This window comes from Prosopis cineraria, unplaced genomic scaffold, assembly GCF_029017545.1.
Source record: "Prosopis cineraria cultivar Desert tree isolate PC_DT_omini unplaced genomic scaffold, ASM2901754v1 PC12, whole genome shotgun sequence".
NCBI lineage: Eukaryota > Viridiplantae > Streptophyta > Magnoliopsida > Fabales > Fabaceae > Prosopis > Prosopis cineraria.
In genome coordinates, this window is record NW_026555343.1 from 29,027,376 (window position 1) to 29,051,960 (window position 24,585).

The window sequence follows — 24,585 nt, forward strand, 5'->3', positions numbered from 1 at the left end:
TCTTATCTACCTTTCTCGAGTATTGATCACTTCAACACTCTAAGGTAGTATAACATTTATAAATCTCCCTTAAACGGTTCCTTAGCCTATCTAAGGTACCTTACTTAGTTACACTTCCTTAAGTGCAACTTCTATTTCTTGTGATTAAAATACATGTAAACAAATCTCGTTTTCATAAAAACATTGTTATTAAACAATTAGAAAACATATTTGCACTATAATCAAATTAGTACCTCATAACTCTTTATAAAGCACATTTAATCTTTTAAAACATGTAATGCATGATAGCTAGTAATATTTATTCAAAAATAGCTAAAACAGAGTAATAAAAAATATAAATTTTCCCTGTTACCTCAACCCTTTGGTACCAAAAGGGTTCCTTTCGTACAAAATAGAACTTGACTTGTTCCTTAACTTTCAAACAAATTTCACCAACAATCCCTACAACATATAAGTGATCCACATCACTTATCATGTCAAATAATATTAATGAAGACTATAACTCATACCACATAATTTGGATCTATGAGCCATAATCCATCCCAATGGTCTATATATTTAACCAACCATTCACATAGTATCACTTAACCACCAAAACCATTTATTAGCCATCACTAGGCTAATTTTCAATTTATATAATTTTTAATCAATTAAAAACCTTTACTTAGTGACACTAACTTTTACCATTAGCCCTTATAATGAAAATCAAATCTTAATTTAAATCTTATTGGGCTCAAATAGCGAAATTATAACTAAATCAATAAGCTTAAACCATTGAAGAGCAAAAACCCAATTTCTCAAGATTTATTTTGTGTCCAAAACACCTCTTTTCATCCAATTATCTACTCAAAATATTAGATCACTATATAGAAACTCAAAACATGCTCTCTAGGATCCAAAGAAACAAAAGCTTACAAGAATAAAGCCTTTGGGATCAAAATCTAAAAATTTTCTCTTCCAAAAATTGAAAAAAATTAAGAGAAAGAGAAGCGAATTGAAGTAGGGAGTTTACCTATCGTGTAGCCGAGCTCGCAACGGTCGTAAAGACTCCTAGATTCAAGCCTAATTCCCTCCCTTTCTCTTTTCTTCTTCCTCTCTCCCTCTCGTGCATTTCCTTTCCTTTCCTTTCTCTGCATTTCTGCGTCTGTTTTCCCCTTATAAAAGCTGATCTAAAAGTTTTGGAAAATTACAAGAAATTGCCCAACATTTTTTTATTATTGCACAAAAGCCTGGGTCAAATTTGGTAATTTTTTTCATAGTTAAAAATCAAATAAAACCAAACTTTTGCTTAGTAAAATTCAAACTCTGGGCCTCTATTAAATTATTCTAAATTTTAATTTAATTATATATATTTTATTTTATTTTTAAAATAAATTTGAGTTTTAAAATTTTTAGAATGTTACAGAATGACAAGCAGGGATATTATAAAAAAAATATTAATACTAAATCAAGAGTTTTATTACTCAAACATAAAAGAAGAAGTATTAAATTTAAGAATATTAGTGTAAAAAAATTTTAATTTAATATTAATATTCTTATAAGATTCTTAATTTTTATTCTTCCAAATATCTAATCAATTATGGTTTATTTCATTTAAATGATATGTATGTGGAGGCATGGAGAGAATGCAAGTGCCCCCTTGCCTTAACTGTTGATGAGTTAAAAATCTGATAAATTCCCTTGATTCAGGAAAGAATGCATACTATTCTCCTTAGCAAAGAACATGAAGAAATTTGGTTCCTTGGTCATCATGATTGGACATTTAACTTTGCTATAAATTTTATTTGTTTTGTTTCTCTTACCATGTTTTGCTTAGTTATATTTGAAGTTCATAATATTCCTTACCAAATCTGGATCTGGATCAAGTGAGTGACTTAAATTTACTCACTTAATAAGTATCGTATATGACATAATAATAATTATTTAATTTAATTAAATAGCAGTAATATATTTTAATATATAATATTTAAAAAGTATCAATTTCAAATTTTTTTGAGGGAATAACAAATGTATATCAAGTTGTTGTTAATGGCCAATAGTTTTTAAAGTTTGGATTTAGTGACTATAGGTAGTGATTGCATATATCATCTAAGCCATTAAAATTCATATTGATAATTTAGATAAACTCACTTATTTATTAATTTTAAGTAAAATGTGAATTTAAATGCTACATGTACTCAATACATGTATTAAGTGTAGACATTAAATCCAAACTCAAGTTTTGCTACCTTCAAATAAATTGAATCTAAATATTATTTATAGACATAAATATAACAAACAATATTTAATAGTGAAAGTGTATGTCAAGTTCAGATAATCTACAAACAAAAATTTATTATACGACATACGACTGTAAGAAAGATATATACTTTAAAAGATGAGTACATGTATAGACAGACTATAGAGGATCCAAATTATATGAACGTCGGCTAGGGTTGGACTTTTCCTAATAGTGTGTTTGGATTGAGGTGGTTTTATATTTGAATTTAAATTTAGTGCAAATCTCTCATTTAAATATATAAAAATTTATGAATTTTCATTTTCTATTATAATTATTTTATAATTTTAAATCTCTTTTACACCCTAATTATTTAAAGTTTTAATAATTTCAAACATATTATTTTTTTATATTTTTATTATTAATGTCTCTATAATTATTGTATATTTTCTCACATCTCATTCGTCTCTCATCAATTAAAGAAAAAATCTCACCACCTTTAATTTTTTATTTTTATTTTAAATCTCAACTCACTTCTTTTAATCTTTTATATCATTTAAATAAAAAAATTAAATATATTAAATTTTAAATGTGAGATTTAAAATTTAACATTTAAATTCATCACTTCAAATGGAATCATGGTGTCGGCACTCGGCAGTCTGCACCGTTTAATAACCATTATGAAAAGCACTAGAAGGCTTAGGATCAGACACGATTCTGAAATAACGATACGATTTTAATCTATAAAAATATATCAAATAATCTTGCAATAAGAAAAAGGAAAATTGACAAAACAATTTTCTTAGATAATATCAATAACAATCTGATTTTTTATAATATTATAATTCTATTAAAGTTTTTAAAAATTTCTATATCAATAAATTTTAAAGTGAAAAAATTATTTTATGCTTATTAAAAATAATAAGCTCCAATCACAATTTTTTTAAAAAAATAAAAATTTTTATTTTATGAATCGCAAGAGTTGAACAAAAAATTATAATTTTTTAAGCCTAATTTTCATTATTAAAAAACAAGTCCCAATCATAAATTTTGTTTAAGGAATAACAACTTTTATTATACGAATAGAAAGAGTTGAATAATAAATCACAATTTATTATAAAGGTAAAATAATTTTTTAAATTTAAAATTTATTGACACAAAAGTCCTTAAAAATTTTAGTGGAATTATAGCATTTTAAGGGACCATATTATTATTTATATAATTTGGGGGGTTTCATTATCATTTTGCCTAAAGAAAATCTCAAATTGCCAATGTCATCTCATATTTCATTATAGGGTAAAGGGATAAAAACACTCACAAAGTAGTCAACCAAAGCACCCAATATTCTAAAGTGAAAAAAAGATAAAAATGCCCATCATATTACATGGGTGGGTGCAAAAGTAATCAAACTGTTAACTTCGATCTAATGTCGTTAACTTTGACTGTTAAATGTTGAATATGCATGTCATATGTCAGTCTTTGCTAATGTGGACTAATAAAGAGGTAAAAATACCCACGAAATCATCGATCTAGAGTAAAAATACCCACGAAATCATTTATTAGGAGCAAAAATACCCCATAACATTTTCAAAATTGATACAAAAGTGATTAATCCATCAAATGCCTTAAATATTGACCGTTTAATTAACATATAAGTAGAAGTTGACTATTTTTTACTGATGTAGATAAAAAATGTTTCCAAATAAATTTTTATGGATGTTGATTGATTATCATATAAGTATCCATAATGTTACTTTAATAGGTGCAATGATAATCAATCCATCAAAATTCATGCCACATGATTTTTTTCCATCACCACATATCTCGCCCCCCTTCTCTCCAGTTATTTTTTTTTTGTCTACAAAACCTGAGATTCAATATAGTAAAATAAGTTTTACACAATTGAAAATCAAGACTGAGCACACCTCCTATGCTGCTCTACTTTAAGAACATTGTCACAACCTTAAGCAATTTTATTCATGATATGTTCAAAAATTTTAAATGATTTTTGCCATTGCTACAAAGAAACAAGAGATTTAGTTTGATGTTCGATTAAAATAATATTTTCTCACATGATATTCATATAATGATCGATTAACCTTTAGAGAATTTCATTTGGAAATATTTTTTATGTATATCAACAAAAAAAATGGTCAATTTCTGCTTGGGTGTCATCTAAACGATCAACGTTTAAGAAATTTAATGAATTAGTCACTTTTTCATGAACACTGGTAATGTTATGCGTATTTTTACTCTTGGTAGACAATTTCATGTGTATTTTTGCTCTTGTCCAATGACATTGTGGGTATTTTTGCCCTTTTATTAGTCCACGTTAGTAAAAACTGACACGTGACATGTACAATTAGTATTTAACGATCAAAGTTAATGGTGTTAAGTTAAAGTTAATAGTTCAGTCACTTTTGCACCTACTCATATAATATTATAAGTATTTTTACCCTTTTCCTCATTTTAAGATATTGGGTACATCTAGCTGATTACTTTGTGGGTATTTTTATCCCTTTACCCTTCATTATATTTGTCTTTTAAAATTAATATGAATATATTAAGAAATATAATGAATATATAAAAATATGAAAAGTTTTACTAAATTTATCATTCATTAATTTATTCTAAAGACATTATAATAAATACTCCCTCCATTTAAAAATATAAATCACTTTTAACTAATTTATAACCAATAAGTTAATTGACAACATTTAAAAGTACACTTTTTATATTTAACTGTTTACCCTTGTTTGATAATATTTTTCAATTAAAAAATTTTAATTAATTACAACCCCAATTAAGGATATTTCTAAAAAAATTTTATTAATTACAACTTAAAAAATTAAAATATCTTATATTTTTTAACACGATATTTTAAAAAGATTTTTTTATAATTCTTAATGGAGGAAGTAGTAAATTAATTCAAAGGTAAAATAGAAAAAACGTTATTTAATATTGCTTTACAAGTTTAAAAAGAGATGTAACATAAAACAGTTTTTTCTGCCAAAAAAAAATAATGAAACTAGGAGTATTTGCAGAATTGTAACGCTTTTAATTCACCAAAAAAAAAAGATTTGTACTACTTTTACATATCAAATATATATAATATGAAATATAAAAAAAAAAAAGTTATGACCAATAATAGCGACACCTGATCTATTGGGTGTCAGTTGGCGCCTTGCGTTGGGGAGAAATGAATGATACGGATTTGGATTTATTTATGATATTTTTTTATTACTCTTGAGTATCCTATTATCCCAGATAAATTAGGCATTAAATATAAAAAAATTTTAATAGAAATTTGAATTCTAGTTCATCATGCTGTGAAGACTAACCTCTTCTACTAAATCAATTTTATTATTATACTGGGTGGAAAAATAGTTTTCTTTTATGAAATGGTTGAAAGTTATAATATTATTATTGGGGTTAAGAAGCATTTTGGATCCATCAACTATTAATTCACTCAAAAATATTTGATATTTTAAATTTTCATACGATATAATTTTCTCTTTTAATTTTCTCTTTTAATATTTAAAACTAATGCAGTGGGTATCTTGTCGTTGGAAAAGTTAACTTTAATTATTAATTAATTTAAAAATTATAAAAAATGATGTAAAAATTACAGAAAAGAAACAATAAAATAATAAATAAGTATCCTATAATAAAATTAATATCAATTTAGTTTCTTAAATTGCATATAAAACAATAGGGTTGTATTTTTTTATTTTAAAGGAAACAAGAGACAAAGCAATAATCACCTAACCGTCAACGTACCGAAAACTGATAATTTAATTATGGGAAAAATGATAATTTAAATTATAAAAAAGCACTAGCATAAGTCAACGGTTTAGACCCTTCCAATGTATTAAAAAAATTATACATGAACACAAGCTTACACAAAAGATTTATGTTTTGTGCTATGATGATGGGGGTGTTAAATTTAATATCTCAATTCATAGATAGAATAAAGTAATATGTACGTACCTGAAGAATTCATTGATTGCTTGAGATAGTTCGATTATCTCAAGTGTAAACAGATGCATAACTCACTGGTTCCTAGAGTTTTTAGAGAGTATAGAGATAATGGAGTAGAATGAAAATGTATCGTATGTTTTGTGATTATTAATTGATCGACTTATAAGAATCACATCAATAACCGCTTTATTAAAATAATTAATTAATTATATTATATTATTTTTGACTCAGTCAATTAAGAGATAAGAAATAATCAATTTGTAGGTTGAGTCTCTGTTTATTAAGCTCACTTATGTGGTTCACCTATTACAGTACATACAAGATTATAAAAACAAATCTATTTAAACTTATTAATTAATGTAAATTTATATATAAATATTCCAACACCGGAGCATAGGGCCTCCGACGGGAGATATTCTGATACTGCTAGAGACGAGATATTTTGAACTATAAATCACTCTAGTTTGAAAAGATCCATGCAGATGACAATATTAATTGCTCAAATATGTTGACAAGTTCGGGCTTAATAAACATAAATGTCAACGAATTATTAAAGGGCACTTTGAAACTTCTCATAAGAATCTAGATGTTGATTTGACAGATTTGCCAACATTTAAACCTAGTAGATATTTTTCTGTGAGTCTTCCTTGATATTTAAATGGAATGTGCTCCAACGCAAAATATCTTTGTGTGAAGACGTGAAATAGAGGTCAGAATTTTAAAAAAAGAAAAAATAAAAATTAAGGACCTCCTAAGATTGTTAATTATAATTAGAAAACCTAAATTATTAAAATCTTAATAATAGACTATATACTTGTTTGGAATTTAAAAAATATGAGTAGCTTAAAATGTCCTTCAAAAATGACTTTAGTAAATTTTTAAGTTACTATTATATACTCACAAGTGTCTTTAAAAAGTTTTAAAAGTAAATTTTAGTTTTATAATAAGAAACAATCTATTTACAACTAATGTTCATTGGTTTTCCAACTGAAATTAATAATATTCTCATCTCATGATAATAATTTTAACAATGTCATTTCTTTATTTTTCAAGTGGAGGGCAATTTTAAAAACTCATCTATGTTTTTAATTCAAATAAGGAACATGGTCTATTATTCAGATTTTAATAATTTAAGGTTGCTATTTGTAATTAATGGTCTTAGGGGGTCACTAATTGTCATTTTCCCTAAAAAAAAAAATTTGATGATCAATGATGGTTACTTCATTTGAATGGTATGTGTGTGGAGATATGAAGAGAATGCAGGTGCCTCCTTGTCTTAACCGGTGATGAGTTAAAAATCTGATCAATTCCCTTGATTCAAGAAAGATTGCAAACTATATATTTTCTTTTGTATAGAAGATGAAGAAATTTGGTTCGTTAGTGATCATGATTGGACATTTGATTTTGTTTGTTTCTCTTGTTGTTTTGCTTAGTTATAGTTGAGTGTTTGATAATATGCTAATTAGTTGTGAGTCCCGTGTCACACACATATATGGATTTTTGTTTTTTTTAGTAATGCATCTCAATTAAACGGTAGTTGTTGATTTGAAACAAAAAAGAAGTAGCATCTAAACAGAATATAAATAATCTTCATAAAACCATTTATTTGTGACTGCTGAAGTTATGCTTGTATTGAATTGATCAAAATCTCAGCAAGCAGTAATTTCTTCTCATATATATATATATATATATATATTTATCATTATCTTTTCTTTTCATTAATTCATTCTTTCGCTGTGCATATTCTAGAATATATATGTATATATATGAAAAAAAATTATATATATTAATATGTTTATTTTTAATTAAATCAAGACACATTGATCTTTTATAGATTATTTGGTTCATAATAAATTCTTGTGATTAATTTAATTAATACATTAAGATTCACTTATTATGATTTAATTGAATAAAATATATTAAGTACATAAAGTTAAATATATGTGTATTAGGATTTTACATTATAACTTTTGACTTACGATATGATCTGCCAAGCTATATGTCGTTGTGCTGGCACTCTCCCATTTGAGAGATTGTAATGGTTTTCTCATTTATATCGTGGACACATCGATTCAAGTAATGAGAGAGAAAATATTATCTAATTTCCTTTCCTATTTAAGTCAATCTTTGTTGGATATATTATGTTTTGATGATTACAAAACTATTAAAAAATTGTTTTTGCATATTATATAAGAGTATAATGACAAAACTTTCGAGATCAAGAGATTCAAGACAAAACTTGATCTTGTATGTTTATTATTTTACATTTCTCTTAGAATTAAATGTAGAACAAAGTTTGAGAGCTTTACATATGCATGAAAATGGTTTTTGAGACAGAAATATGCATTGAAGTCTTGAACTTAGGATGAAAAATCATTTCAAATATTTTACCATGATTACATGTATGCATGAATTAATCTATCTGAAATGAAATTAAATTCTGACTCTGCGCGCTCATTTACATGTGAATCAGTATTCACCTACGTGTCAATGAGCTTCTGGAATGGTTCCCTTAGTTCTAACTGCCCATTCAAGCATGAATCAATATGATTCACGCATGAATCAAAAGTTGGATTTGGTTGAGCTGTCTGTCAAAAGCCATGATTCACGCATGAATGAAATGTTGGATTTAGTTGAGCTGTCTGTCAAAAGGCATGATTCGCGCATGATTGAGATGTTGGATTTAGTTGAGCTGTCTGTCAAAAGCCATTCACACCTGAACACAGTGGTTTACATGTAAATGAGGTCCTCTGTGTCATTCAAGTCACTATCTTCCCATGCACACAAACCTTATCCTATCCACGCATGAATCAATCCTTCCATAAAATATTTGAATTGTTCACTCTTTCATTCGCAGTGAAGCCCCCCTCCTCACTTGAATCATCCTAAGTTTCATGCCTTCCACATATGCCCCCCTTACTTCAATCACGCACGAATCATTTCTAGCCCACACGTGAATCAAACTTCCAGAGAATTCATTCACTTCTGTGCTCCCATTCACGCGAAAATGAGCCTTTGCTTTTTCCAGAAATATGCCTGCTTGCTTCATTCACTTGTTAACGAGCCTTCTGATAGACATTAAATTCATTTGACATAAAGAGTACTTTTTCACAGAAACTCACTCTACACTCTTCCCAACGGCTCTCAACGGCTAGTTTGAGGTCTCTATAATAAATATAACTTTCTGAAAACTATATATAGAATATCATTTAAGTTGGTTGGTAACATTATTTTCATCCAATTGCATTGAATTTTTTGAAAAACTCTCTTGCTGTGTTTAAAAGCTTTCATTGCTATAATTACTCTTTGTGAGAGTTTCAAAGCTTTTACTTTCTCAAATTATTTTGAGTGAATCTTAAGGAAAAGTTTTCTTTAAGTGGAAATTATATCATTTCATTGGTCTTTAATATTTTTTTATTGTCTACTACAGCCAAATTAAAGTCAAGATTATGGCTATTGCCTCATGAGATTCATGAAGGACATCATCACAGCCCATTCTCCAAAGACAATCCCTGACAAGGTATATATATAAAACTTAATTACATTAAATTATAAATTATAATCAACTTTAATTAGTTAACTAATAACTTAATCTCATGGTGGCTCTCTTTAAATTACATATAGTATTTTGAGGACGTTTACTGCATAAAGTATACAGCTGTGCAAATTGAAGAAGTCCTTTAGGAGGTGACAATAACAACTTTCAATCATTGGATAGCGTTAGTCATTACGCCCACCTAGTTTAGATATAAATTTATTGTCTAATTTTGATGTCTTAGGCCCTTCGCTTAGGAATCTTATTTGCAAATTAGTTGTAAGATTCTATATTGTTCAGAGTTTATATAGGTTCTGGGCATGTATTGTATAAGAATTTTAATGAAATATAGTGTATGATTGTTGTTGTCAAGTATTCTGGGCTATTTTGGTAGTGTCTTTTACAAAATTTACAGCAGCCCCGTTTACAAAAAAAAATCATAAATACTTGACATTTATTTGATAGTTATAAATCAAGGTATTTTTGATAAATTTTTAAACCATAAGGTATTTTTGATAAATTTTTACTAACCCAAGGCCTAGTTTTTATCATAAATACTTGATGTTTAAAGTGAAATAACCATCAAGTATTTCATAATATTTGATAGTTATATGTAAATAAATGTCAAGTATTACCTTTTAAAATTGACTGAATGTTAGATTTGGAAGGTAAAATTTAATAGGTGTCACCAAATAATTGTCAAGTAAGGCCTCTCTTATTTGATGGTCATTGACTATCAAGTAAAGGAGCCTTCAATATATGACGTCACCTTATTTGGCAGTCAAAAATCATCAAATCAAAAAAAATAACCATCAATTAAAGGATTTTTTTTTTATATAGTAGTGGATTATAAGATACTTAAAAGGAATAGTTGATTATGTATATACTATGTTATGAAGGAAGTGATATATGCCTAGTTGAATATTCCAATGCAAATTTGTGAGGAGATGAACATGAGCAAAAATTGACTTCAAGTTATACTTTCTTACTGAGTAACAAGGCCATATGTTGGATCATTAAGAAGTGACATTCATTTCCTTACATTATATGGAAGCTAAGTTTGTAATAGAAGGCTACATGGTTGAAGAGATTTTTAAAACATCTTAGGTTTGAAAATCAAAATACGAATTTGATATTGATTCATTGTAACAATGTTGCAATCATAGCCCCTACACAAAGATCCCAAGTACTGTAGAAAAACTAAGCATATAAACACCAAATACAATTTTGTGAGAGATTATATAGCATATAAGTTTGTTACTATACAATACCTTTCTACAAAGTTTATGATAATAGAATCCCTAACTAAGCCTATTGTCAAGGAGGCATTTGAAAAGCATGTAAAAGCTCTTGGTATATGTGTAGAATTTAAAGTAACAAACTTGATGTGATATCTTTTATTATATTGATAAGAAGCATTTTTCTCATTACTGCCATGTGTGTGAAAGCATGCAATGTCTAATACATTTTAAAGGTTGACAAGGTTAGCTCCCTCACACAAGCAACCACCTTTGGCACTTAAGAGAAAGCAGGCAAATTAAGATTAAAATTATTTGTTCACTAGTGAGGCAATAAAGAGTGTTGATATAGGTAAAAAGAAAATAAACACTGTCACACTCCAAAAATAGAGGGTGACCGGCATGAATTGTTAACCACAATACACATTCCTGTAAGCCTCAAATCAAAAATACATTCCGTTTCTAAAATACATTTTGATTTATATTGAAATTTTAACATTCTTGATAATAATCATTATAATAAAGGATTTAATACTTTTGTAAAAATTTTGATAAAACCTCCCTTATAAATAGGATCTATTGAAAGTTTTACAATACATTACCTCAAACAAAATATTATATCATTCAAGAGTTCAACTTCTTCCAGCTAGCAAATGGAAGAAATAAGGACCTAGCTATAGCAAATGTGGAGCACCTAGGATTTAGTTCACAAAATATAATTTCATAATTCAAGTTTTTACATCAAAAGGTAGTTTAATATACAGCTCCACCACTTCCCAATCATTGATAAATCCTTTAATGATCCACAGGAGATTTAATGTCAGCTAATGAATCTGAGACCAACACATTTTTCAGCAAATAGTATCCCCAAAAATAAAATTTAAAAGTTTAAAACAATAAACTCAAATAATTACATAAAATAATTGAAAAGCTGATAATTCAATATAATAAACTTAATAAATATGCAAATCTTAATCATAACTATAAAACAAGAGTGAACTAAAAATTTCTTTATTCTATCATGATTGAAGAAAAAAAATTATCCATATGTAAATCAAAGTAGTATACTTACTAATTGAAAACTATTGAAATTTCAAATACACAGTTAATTTAAAAATTTAAAATTTTGAGGACTTAACAGAATAGGTAATAAACGTAAACACACAGTTCACAAGGGTAATACTAACCAAATGCAGCCAGAGTCATAAAACAAATGTGAATACGAAACTCATGAACAACAAACATGAAAACAAAGCTTATAAAAATCAAACTAACTAATCATTGACCATGGCGTGCCAAGGGCTAATGGGACTACTGTTAGTAGCTAGTGTTTTGTATAAAGTTCCCCTTTAAATTCATTTTCAAACATACGAGAACATTATTACTATAAAAATATAATTTTTATTCTCAAAATCCAACTCGCATGAAAAATTTTAAGCATTAAAAGCTTGTCAGAATAAAATTTCATAACTAACGTCCATACTTGCAATTATTAGAAAACCAAAATTAATAAAGCTGATAAAAATAATTTAATTAACAAAGTAACTAATATATATCATAGTTGTTATAAAAATAATATACATAAAAATGTAATAATTTTAATAAAAAACTTTTATTGATAAATTAACTAGGGTGCTATTCACTTACTTGTATACCTTCAAGGCCAAAATTCACTTCTGATAACTACAACCTTGTTTTCCTTCTTACAAATACCCTATAAAAATATATAATAAAATCTTAGATGACTCTACTTGAATCAAACAAATTCATTTCAAAAAATCAACTCAATCTAGATTTAACTATAATAACTTTAAAGTTTTAAGATCATAATTTACATATAAGATTTCTCCATAATATTCAGCCGTCATTGATTACTCTATTAAAATAAAATCTCTTCTTAAACCTTTTGTCAAACAGCTAATGTGCCATATCTTCAAACCATTCAATAAAATTTTGTAACATTTAGTTTTCTTACCCAACAATTTCCAAGCATTCAAATAACTTTTAAGACAATATTATACCTTATAAATTATCAACAATATAACTCTCAAAATTCAAATTCATACAAGATCTGAATAACTTATTGAATAAATTCTTTCACAAAACTCAGTTTAGATTTACAACTGAACAATGCCCAAGCTAATACATAATTCTTGTGAGATTAACCGAATTATTAATATATAATCAAGCAAACTTTCCTAACAGACATGTTATCAAACACCTTGCAGACATCCATATCCAACTATAATACTAAGTTTCTTTCTCTTCAATTTCTTTTCCAAAAATTTCATTATCAATGTTTAATTATCCAGGCTTCCCAATTTCATTCCTTCAGCACTAACCAATTAGACTCGAAGAAAATTAAATTTAATCCCTTTCTCTTATAGTAATCAAACATATATAATCGAACCCCAACTATTCCTTAGTCACGTACAACAGCAAACAAGGAAGAAATACTCATAGTTTAGCCATAAACAACCTATGCACAAATAGACTGATCAAGCAATGAGATTTACTCACCCGATCAGTTGAAACAAATGAAAGGCAGAGCTTGAAGCTCCAACGCACAGATCAGCGAATTCAAAACCATATGGAGAAGAACGCGTCACCATGTAAAGATGAGGAAGGAGAAGAGAGGCAGTCGACATTGAAACAAGGGAGGGAAAAGTCCGATGCACCCAACATCCACACCAGAAAGGTGACGCACCAGATTGTTGCTGCTGCTCGAAGAGGAAAGAGGAACCCGACGTCCGAACAGGGGAAGATGAAGACTTAATCGCGATGGCTGGAGCTCATGCACCTGTCGGACGGAAAATTGACTACCGGAGAAGGAGCCTAACGATGATTGACGAAAAGAAGAGAAGCTACAAGGAGGAAGCTTGATGTCGGTGAAGAGAAGGAAAAAATAAATGGGATCCGAGCGATGCTCTGTTTTTCGCTTAAGAAGAAAAAGAAACCTGAACATAGAACAATTGCAAAAATTACAAAAAAGACCCCAAAATTTTGGTAATTTCTGGTAATTTTGCCCTTTTTTAAACAAAATAAAATTACTCTGTTACTTAAAAGGATTTGGACTCTGGACCTTCGGGTAAGGTACTAACATAAGATACGTAAAATACCACTGTTTACTCGTTATAAAATTAATTTAAATAAAATATTAATTGGGAGAATTTTTTTTATATAAAAAAATTAAAAATTAAAAATTAGGTTCATTACAAATACAAATTATATGTCACCTCTACATGAAAGTAGAGTAAGTCGAGATGAGGTCCATGATAGTGCCAAAATGGTGATGTCCTAGGAAAGTGATTGTTTCTTATCAAAATGATATATGTATGGTCAAAAGGAAGATTAATTATCTAAAGTATACACACCTATGCTGGTGTCTAACACATATCTCTTATGATGTCATTTTATTGATTTCATAATTGTAGATGCTATGCATACAAGAAAGGCTATCTATGACATGTATATATATAGGGTTAAAGGGAAAAAATACCTCGAAACTTTTTCATGAAGAGTGCCTCATATCCTAAACTTTTTATAGAAGTAATATCACCCTACAATATTTTTAAAAAGGTGTAATATTATCCCTCCATTAATGTTTATAGTTAAATATGCTTGTTTGACTAATAGATGCTGACATGGAACTATCCCTCTTTTCTCTTTCCTGCTTCTCTTTCTCTTTCTCTGCTAACATGGATGACTCTATTCTCTAAGAATCCCTGTTGACATCAATTGAGTAAGATATCATCGAGTTGGTGAACCACCCACATATTTGAAAGAAGCATCATAATTTGATCAACACTGCCTTAAGGTCAAACTAGAATGGGTATTAGGCTAACCGAGTCTAAGTAAGGGGCTAAAGTTGCGTTGTGCCATATTGTGCCATATGTTGCGAGCATGCATGTTATGCTGCAATGTCACACCCCAAAATCAGGTGTGACCGGCACGAGATATGGGCAAAAAACTTATATTTCTTAAGCCGTAATCGGAGAAACTCTGAAATTAAATATGTTAAACACACTAATAGAGTAATTAGAAATTGATACAATACTAAATCAGATATTCAATTTTTAAAAAAATGTGAAGATCCTACCTGTAGTCTACGTGGAGCACCTAAAACCAGACGCCAGCGTAGGTATAAAGTTCAAATTTTTCATCAAATTAGGATTTGACTAAAATAATTCTTCTGCTTCAATTCAGTAATAAAACTCCTCAGTAGATATCTCGAGTCATGAGTTCAACTATACCATTTGGGACCAAAATATCTTTTTCAGTGAATAACGTTCTAACAATAAATAATTGAATATGAATAAAAGAAAAGTTTGAAACAATTATGCAATTCAAAGAGGCAATGATTCTCATAAAAATTTAATAGACTTCGAAAATAAAAGAATTTTATAAAGTTTAAATAAAATTTTGAACTATTAAAATATCATGTCAAGTATTACTATCACTTGATTGCAAGAAAGTAAGTAAATAAAATAAATAATTATACATAATTCACTAATTAAAAACCAATGGAATGTAAAATCATCAAATAATTAAATTATATTACAGAGACTTATCAGAACAATTAACAATCGTGGACACAAAGTCCATGAGGGTAAATAATCAAACGCGGCTCTTGCCATGAAGACAAACGTGGACACACAATTCACGAGGGTAAGTAACCAAACGCAGCCGAAGCTACGAAACAAACGTGTACACATAGTCCACAAGGGTATCACTAACCAAACGCGGCTTGAAGCCACGAAATAAATGTGAGTACTATGCTCACAAATAACCATCCCTCCGTTCCACGTGTATTGGCCATCACACGGGGCTAGCACTTCCTATAAACACCTTACTAGTTAGGTATACCATGGCACACCAAGGGCTAACGGAACTGCCGTTAGCAACCAGTGTTCTATATAAAATCTTTTTTTAAAACCATTTTCAAACATGCGAGAAAATCATCACTTTCAAGATACAATTCTCATTCTTAAAATCAAACTGGCATGAATATTTTTAAGCATTAAAACTTGCCAGAATCAAATTTCATATCCAATGCTCATGCTTGCATTTATCGAATAATCAAAAAAAATTTCAAAGTCGAACTCGCAAGAATCATTTTCTGTATCAATCCAATATGTGATAAAATAAAAATCTCATAATCAAAGTTTAAACTTGACTTGATTGATTAAATAACATTTCAAATTTGGTAAAGCTAATTTCTCAAAATAAAGAAAGGTTAATCAACAAATATCCAATAATCGCATTAATGCTATTAAAATAATTTCCAGGAAAACGTAGTGTTTTAGTAAAGGAAATTTTGATTGAAAAAAATCAGTTGGGACGCTATCCACTTACCTGATAATTCCCAAATTAATAACATGTTCTTTTAAATACCTCTCCATTTCCTTTTAGCTACGCTATTACATAGACCAAAAGAATAAACAACTTTCTTTAATAAAAACAAATCCAATCCATATATTTCTAATTGATATTTGTGAACCCAATATGTAATCTAGAACATATTTAAAGTCCTCAATCCTTATTTGTCTTTAACCCACCATTTGTATTTAAAATTTATATTCTTTTCGTTCATTTCTCCCACCTATAATGATGTATTCATCTTTACCATGCCTCCTTCCCTTAATAAGCAATAAATGATTTATCCTTAAGGCTCGTCAATAATTCTTCACAAAATACGCTTTATTTGAAACAGTACAATTTCTTACCTTACACAACCACAATTGATCTTATGACCTCTTTAATTCAATATCATAAAGGTTATCAAGTATAACAAAGTTTTTTTTTCTAGATTCCCTTGTGCCTCAAGACCAAACTAATCTAAAAATTTTAAAATTTCACCTAATATGTTCAAATTCTAACCTATACACCATTAAGCCAACTTCTTGATTTTTCCAAGCTTCATCATAGAAAATAATTAACTTATTTTGTCAATCAAATTCCGCAATAAGAATCACTTAATTTCAAGGGGAAAAACTCAAGCCAAACCACCTTCATTGTATTCAAATTCTCTTATAACTCAGGTATACGCAAGAACAGAACAAATAGCAAAGAAAAATTTACAATCCCAACCACATAAACATACTCACAAAACACATATTAATAAGTTCATATATTAACAAAAAATCAAGTGACCTAAACATTAAAATTTAATTAAAATTAACTTGATGAAGTTTAAGTACTCATTTATATAAAAATTTTCATTCAAACATTCTGTCAAACCCTCATGTGCAAAGAAAAGAATTAATATGACAAGCTTCTTGCTTTCCTTAATTCTCTATCCAAGCCACATATTGACCTCAACAAGTCTTCTCCTAAAAACTCATGTCCATCACTTATTATCTTTCTCTTAACACTTCAAATTTCAACTTAAATTAATTTTCATCCCTAATCCATAGTTATAGCAGTAGAAAGAAGAAGAATCACCATCTCAATCATATCACACACACATACACGGAACAAGAAGAGAAAAATGATTTGATACCTCATAATGCGAAATAAAGACAGAGAAAGAAAGGAGAATCCAAACGTGCTTTAAACAGGGGAGGGATTAATTTTGGTTACTGCAGCAATGGAGAAAGGGAGAGAAGAGGCTGATGAAAACTTCCAACAGTAGCAATAAAAGCTTCTTCGTGCACTACCTCCCCGGCAGCTTAGCATCCCACGGCCACCATCAGCACAGACAAGGACGAAGAGAAATGGTGCAGCAAACAGGGAAGACAAAACGGCGAGCACAGAGACGACATGCATGGCTCCGCAATGAAAATCCCATGGTAGCTCGTGATTAGATGAGTGACAGAGGTAACAGTGAAGACTGAGAAGAAAAGAGACGAGAGACGCAGAGGAAAGGAAAATTGATGCGAGAACAGGGGAGGAAGGAGCTGGGTATCCGGTGAAACTCCTTCAGTAGCAAACCACAGCAACAAAATGTAAAGGAAGGATATTCCAGCGAACACTCATAGCTGCTTGGATGGAGGAGGAAGATGAAGTCTCCAGCAGCATGCGCGCACACACAGACGCCGACGTCGGATGGAAGAGAAAATAGCTAATGGATGTGCTGCACAGGAGAAGGAAATCGATGATCTTGAAAAATGAAGAAGGAAGATTGTTAGCCCCCTGAACCACGGCCACAGTGGCCAATTGCACCTGAGCAGAAATGAGAAGGAAGAAAGGCGGTGGATGAAGTCTCTCGAATCTCTCGTGTCACTGCCAGAGCCAGAAAATGAGAAGAGGAGGAAAAGAAAAATCTGCCCTCTCTCCTCCGTACGTGTATGTTTGATATATATATATATATATATATTATTTTATTTTTATTTTTTTATTAGCAAAAATAATAATTTCCTAAAAACTAACATAAGACAAAACACTTCTCATATGCATGCATTTTTTAAAAAAAAAAATTAAGGAACTAATGGATTATTTTTATTTTTTTTTATTACCACAATTTTCACAAGACCAACATTTCCTCTTGATATAATTATTCTAAGAATTATTAAAATATAATCAAATACTCCATCATAAATTTAATCCTAATTTAAACTCTTTAATTATTACATTATTTGTCCACTTTCATTACACCAACACTCCTCCATATTATAGTTATTCCAAACATTAATAAAATACACTCAAAACAAATTATTACATATATAATTTATCATTATTATTTCATTCATTCATTTATTATTATTTTAATTTAAAATTTTATGGTTGTTACATGCAATGCATACACTTTTTCTACAATAAAGCATACACAATATGTGTTTGACAAACAAAACAATAGAGTGAGTATTTAGGGAGTGCGTTGAGAAATTTGAGGAATTCTAAGGCTTACGTGGGGAGCCTCTTAAAGGTAATTTGAGCTTGACTAACATCTAAATAAGCTTCCTAATTGTTTCTCCTCCTCGTTATGTGAATTGTGGTGTTTGGGTGTTGGGAGATGATATTTTGTCTTTGGGGAGGTTTAATCCAAACATACTAAGTTTTTCTAGGATTAATGGGAGTTAATTTAAGTTACTATACCTAGGTTTAGTGATTTTATAATGTTTTGTGGTTAGACTTTAGGGTTTGGATGAACCCTAGGTTAAATTTAGGACTTGGAGAGAAATTTGAGGCATAATCTAGTGTTATTTAAGTTTAGGAAAACTATATGATGTTAATGAAATGTCGTTGGGTCATCAAATTAGTTAATGATAAAGGTTTAAGATTATGGGTAGCTAATTTGAGCTAAGTAATGCTTATGCTAGAACAAATAATTAATGATTAGCATTTGATTATATAGATTATAGTTGTTTGGAACCTCTTTGAGCTTGTGGAGGATTGAGAATCCTTGGTGTTCCACGGGTAACATTAAAAGGTTGAGGTAACTAGATAATCTATAATATCCGATAAAACTTAACCCCTAATTAGATGAGTAAATGAGGTTCATTAAGTAAATTAATGTGGTGCGTGGTTATAAAGAGCTAATAGATGTTATGGGTTGTGATTTCAACTTTAGGATTGAATTCAAAGTGAAGTTGGGCCGTTTGGATATCAAAAAGTGAGAAAAACAAAGGAAAATGACTCTGTGCCACATTTTGCGGTGCATGATTAATCAAAGCATGAGGATCCCTCTTTGTACCATATGCTGCAACATGTGGTGCATGTGGTATTATGCATGGTCATGTTTTTACAAAAATAAGAATGTGAAACAAATATAAAACAGAGGAGAAACAAAAGAGGAAACAATGAGCACGTGAAAACATCTGTTAAGACTTGGGATTTGAAACCATTAGGAATATTTTGAGCCTTCTAAACATTAAAAGTAAGATTTCTAAGCTCTTTCTCTCTCTTCCTCTTGCATTTTCTTGATGTTGGGGGTTAGGATTTATTTGAGAAAAATGATTTTTCAATCTATAGGGGCAATAGGTCCAAACTTATTGACTTAAATAGAGTTAATGTAACTTGTGTAGGTTATTTAAACCTAGCATTTGTGGCATTGTGAGTTTTGGTAGTTAAGGGGGAATAAATACCTAAAATTCCACCATAAATGAGGTGGTTGGAGTAATGTGAGGCCATTAATAACTAGTTGGAAGTTTAATGAAGTTAATATGAGTTAGAGAAAACTAATAAATCCTATGGGTATTCTTGTATATGAGGGGATTGAGTTATGAGAGTTGGAAATGTTAATTTAGATATTGAAAATTATTCTAAAAAAGGGTATTGATGTTTAATGGTGTGATTAAATGTAAAGAAATCACAACTTAGCACCATTCAAGCTTTGTAAAAGCTTTAGAGGAGTAATGAGTTTAAAATCCACATGGTAAGGCTACCATTAGCGTTTGATGGTTTGCCTAAATTTATTTATACTTATCATCCCACTTGTTCAATGAGAGACTATCCTATTGTGTAATAAGGGACTCGAACCTACTCTAATTTCTATTTGTTCGATGAGGAAGCAACTTTAAGGAGAACAACATCCCACAGTGTGAGAATTGGAAGAAACCGTGACCCACAATTGAGTTAAACAACCTTGGTAGGTAGCTTCTCATATATGAATGGCTAAGGTAGTCTCATCACAGGAACAATTCCTAATGTGTAATAGCTCATGGTTTTGTATTAGAGGCATATGGAGGATATAAGGAAAATGTGATCATGCATATTATAATAAAGGGCATATGATTGCTTGTATTGTGTCCCTTATTTTGAGAACATGTGATAATATGAGTTTAATATCATAATTGGAAAATTTATACTGCCATGTGTGAAAAAAAATATTGTGAATTTGAGAAAATAATATTGTAACTTGTGAAAATAGAATTTGAATGTGGATGACATAAGTGAGGTGATAAATCACCTCTTGCATTTCGAATTGATTGACATGCATTATTATAAGTTAGATAGACCTTAGTTACTAAGTGATTATACTCACCCATCTCTCTTAAATATTACAGAAGCTAGCTTAGTAGGACAAGACCGAGGGAAAGATACTAGGGCTTAGGATTTCTATCCTAAATTGTAGGCCTCATTTAAATTTGAGTACTTATATATATAATATACTTTGGTATTGCCAACTAGGATAATCTATGATTACTTACTCGCACAATGTGAATATTAAGTTAAATTGTGTATTTTGGGCTCCAAGTTGTGTATATGATAATTGTGAAATCTAGAAAGGGCCAAAATATTAGTGTAAGTGAGAGGTGAGCAAATATGCGATTAATATTGATTTGGTATGATAATTATGAAATTAAGGCTCATTCTTCTATTTTTATGATTATAGGGTTGAGCATTGAAAATGTGTTAGATGTGTTAATTATATAATATAGTGTATTACACATATCTATTATAGTCTATTGAGTGTAGTTTAAAGTGAAATTTAAGGCTTTGGCACTTGGAATGAAATTTAGGCACCCAAGTTGTATTTAAAATGTGAAAAAGAGTGAGTTGAAAAAAAGGGTGTCCAATTTTTGACTGAGAAATAATTTGATTATCAAACTAGTGCCATTAGCTAGAGTTAGGAGAAAGCTCTCTATAAATCTAGATTACCTCAATTGGATATCGGACGGAGCAATAGGACTTGTCTAAAGCCCACCCTAGTTGTTGTCAAATGACCACAACAATGTTGTAAAAAAATATGCAATGTGTTGCAGCGCATGGCATAGAGGCAAACGTGCTGTGGCACATGTACAACAAGTCATGGTGCACCTTTGTTTTGCTGCACTATTTTGCTATTTTCAACTATATTGCAAATGCTTTGATTTGTTCAAGATTCCATACTTTTACATACACTTTCTACTTTGATTTTTGAATTAATGAAGGTATATCGAAGTGTTTCAGATTTTGAAAACTTGGGATCCTGTTGTGTAAAACTTACAAACTTGGTAATCCTTTTGGGTTAATCCTTTGATTATATTTCTCTTTAGAGTTAAGTGGAGATTAATGATCTATTATTATGGAGTAGTTGGATGCATCAATAATACACGTTTTTATCATGTAAATGTTTATTTTTATTTCTAATATAATATTTATGATTTTTATTTCATTGTTAATATTTTTATTATTATTAAATGTATCTTCACAAAATATACACCCAACTTGATGTCAATCATTATTATATGTTCTTATCCTCACTCTTAATTTCAGTTGGCAAACCAAATCAAAAAGTGTCTTATATTGAAAGTGCGATGCATAGGCTAAAGAAGATGTGTTTTTTTTTTTCCACAAATTGTTGAAAGGCATTAAACTTCTTATTCATCTTTCAATTTATAAAAAATTTGCTTAATGATATGATATTAATATAAACTGATATATTGTAGCAATCATTGGATGCTTCCTATCATTTGTTCTTATGAAAATACTATATATTGGCTCTATTCATTACAATGGAAAGTAAATGATGATATGAAGTTATTAATTGAATCATAAGTTTTTGAATAACTCTTTTTTTTGTTATATTATAGCATGTTTTTAATATTTTCTAAGCGCGTATATTTGATAAATAAATCTTTACTTGTTATTGGAAGTTAGCGAATAGAGTTGACAAGAAAAATACTAAAATTAAGGGGCTGCTCATGCAAGTAAGTATTTTAAATTTATTCTCAAATTAGAATAAAGATTACACTATGGGTTTTATGATTTGAATTGGTTTGTGTAGAGTGTGGTTATTATATAATGATTTTCATGTGCGAAATCATCACTCAAGGTAATAATAATTTACAGTTTATAACTCACCCTGTATTTGAATTAATATTCATGCATATATTTTTATTGACTTTACATCATTTTAAAAATTTAGAGCCATATTCCAAGCAAGAGGTGAGACATATAAGGAATATTTGTTACTTTTTATAATTGATAAGATTATAGTAGATAATTAGATAGATATTTGCATTGAATATGTAGAAATTTAATTGAGATGTTTTCACTAGTATCTGAAGTTGCTATTTATATATAAAATGTGCTTTCTTTTTTCTTTTAAAAGATAACATATAGCCACAGTTGTGCACAAACCTATCACAAAAAATATACTTATAACAATTATGACTAAAATTGCAGCTATAATTAAGGGTGTTTACAGGCTCGATTTAGTTTGGTTTTAGGCAAAAATTAGACCGAACCAAACCAATTGGTTTGCTCATGAGTGAAACTTGATTGGTTTCTATGAAAATTGATTTGGTTCAGTTTTTGTTTCAGTTTGGTTTGGTTTGGTTAAGGTCTAAATTAAGTTTCAATGACTTTATTTGACTTTTTTTTTCTTTTTTCCCATCGTTATAATAGCTGGATTTCTTTTAATTTGAATTAATTTATGCATTGCTTTCTCTTTTATCGTATGGAAGGTCCTTGCTTATCTCATGCTTTATTTCAATCATAATATATTTATGGAAGGTCTTTGAATCTTGATTAATCACATATCTTATACATACATGTTCATTCTTTTTTTTAGATATTTATTTATTTATCTTATACCTTTATTTATTTTTTGCAAATTAATTTTATAATTGCAAACAGAAAAAAATCAAAATAATGATGGTGATCAACTAATCATCTTTATGATTTTATTAGATGCACTATTTGAATCTTCATGGAAAAAATTCATTACCTAATAAAAAGTAGCAAACATTTAAATATCTCAAATCTAAATATCCAAAATTTCAAATATCATGCTATTTAATGTTAATACTTATATCCATAGTCCCATACATATATATTCTAAACATAACATCCATCTCTCAATATTATAATATTTACTTAAACTATACCAATTGTCTCTTATCCAAAAAAGAACTGATATATTTTACTTGTCTTTAAACAAAAAAGAGACATTCATATACTTAAAATTATTCAAAAAAAAAAGCATTCTATCTCAAACATCAATATATTATTATCTAAGGCATAACACCTGAAATGAAGGAGAAAAACAAGTTGACACATGAATAAAAAAATATTGGATTGGGTCAACAGTTTGGGTGATTGGGTGTTGGAATTAGTTAGATAGATTTTATATAAATAAATATTATTTTTTAAATCAAGCTTGATTCAAGTTCGATTTGGTTTTCAAATCTCAAAAGTAAAATCAAATCAAACTAATAGTTTGTATGTCATAAAAATTGAAATAGACTTGATCAATGGTCATTTTTGGTTGATTCATTTCGGTTTGAGTCAGTTTGGTTTGATCCTTTTAGTTTGAATTAGTTTTGAATATCCTTAGTTATAATATTTGATTTACAATGATTGTTCCCTTGTGAATTGTCATTGTAAGTTATAACATTTCACGACAATTAATCCTTTGAATTGTCATGAAAAGTGATAACTTACAACAACGAAAATTCACTTATACACTATCGTGAAAAGTCTCATATTACAATTACATTTGTTTCTATCACACTGTTTCTTTCATCATGAAAATAACTTTTTAAATTATCGTGAAAAATATTTTTTGACACTAGTGATTTGGTTGTGTAAAGTATACATATGTTTGATTTCTATGTCTCAAAAAGGATTATTTCTAAACTATGCTAAAGGATCCTTTGAAACACACAAATTAATGCATCTGCTTGATCTAGGTTGATTTTTTTTTTTTTAAAGATTTTTCTGTCATCCTATATATGTTCCTAAAT

At 29.1% G+C, this 24,585-nt stretch overlaps 1 protein-coding gene across 2 annotated transcripts; it reads right to left on the reverse strand.

Moving 5' to 3' along the window:
• Positions 1 to 8,509: 8,509 nt before the first annotated feature.
• LOC129287767 (uncharacterized) lies at positions 8,510 to 18,234 on the reverse strand. 2 transcript variants are annotated; one of them, XR_008587800.1, is made up of 3 exons: positions 17,475 to 18,234; positions 13,493 to 13,929; positions 8,510 to 12,686 (listed from the first exon to the last, which is right to left on the reverse strand). XR_008587800.1 is itself a non-coding variant. In XM_054924000.1 (2 exons), exons 1-2 carry the CDS (start codon positions 17,477 to 17,479, stop codon positions 13,578 to 13,580), a joined length of 357 nt encoding a protein of 118 aa, XP_054779975.1. In that variant the 5' UTR covers positions 17,480 to 18,234; the 3' UTR covers positions 12,714 to 13,577. The 2 variants fall into 2 exon arrangements, 1 of the variants encoding a protein (XP_054779975.1); XM_054924000.1 differs by lacking the exon at positions 8,510 to 12,686 and having other exon boundaries at positions 12,714 to 13,929.
• Positions 18,235 to 24,585: the final 6,351 nt, after the last annotated feature.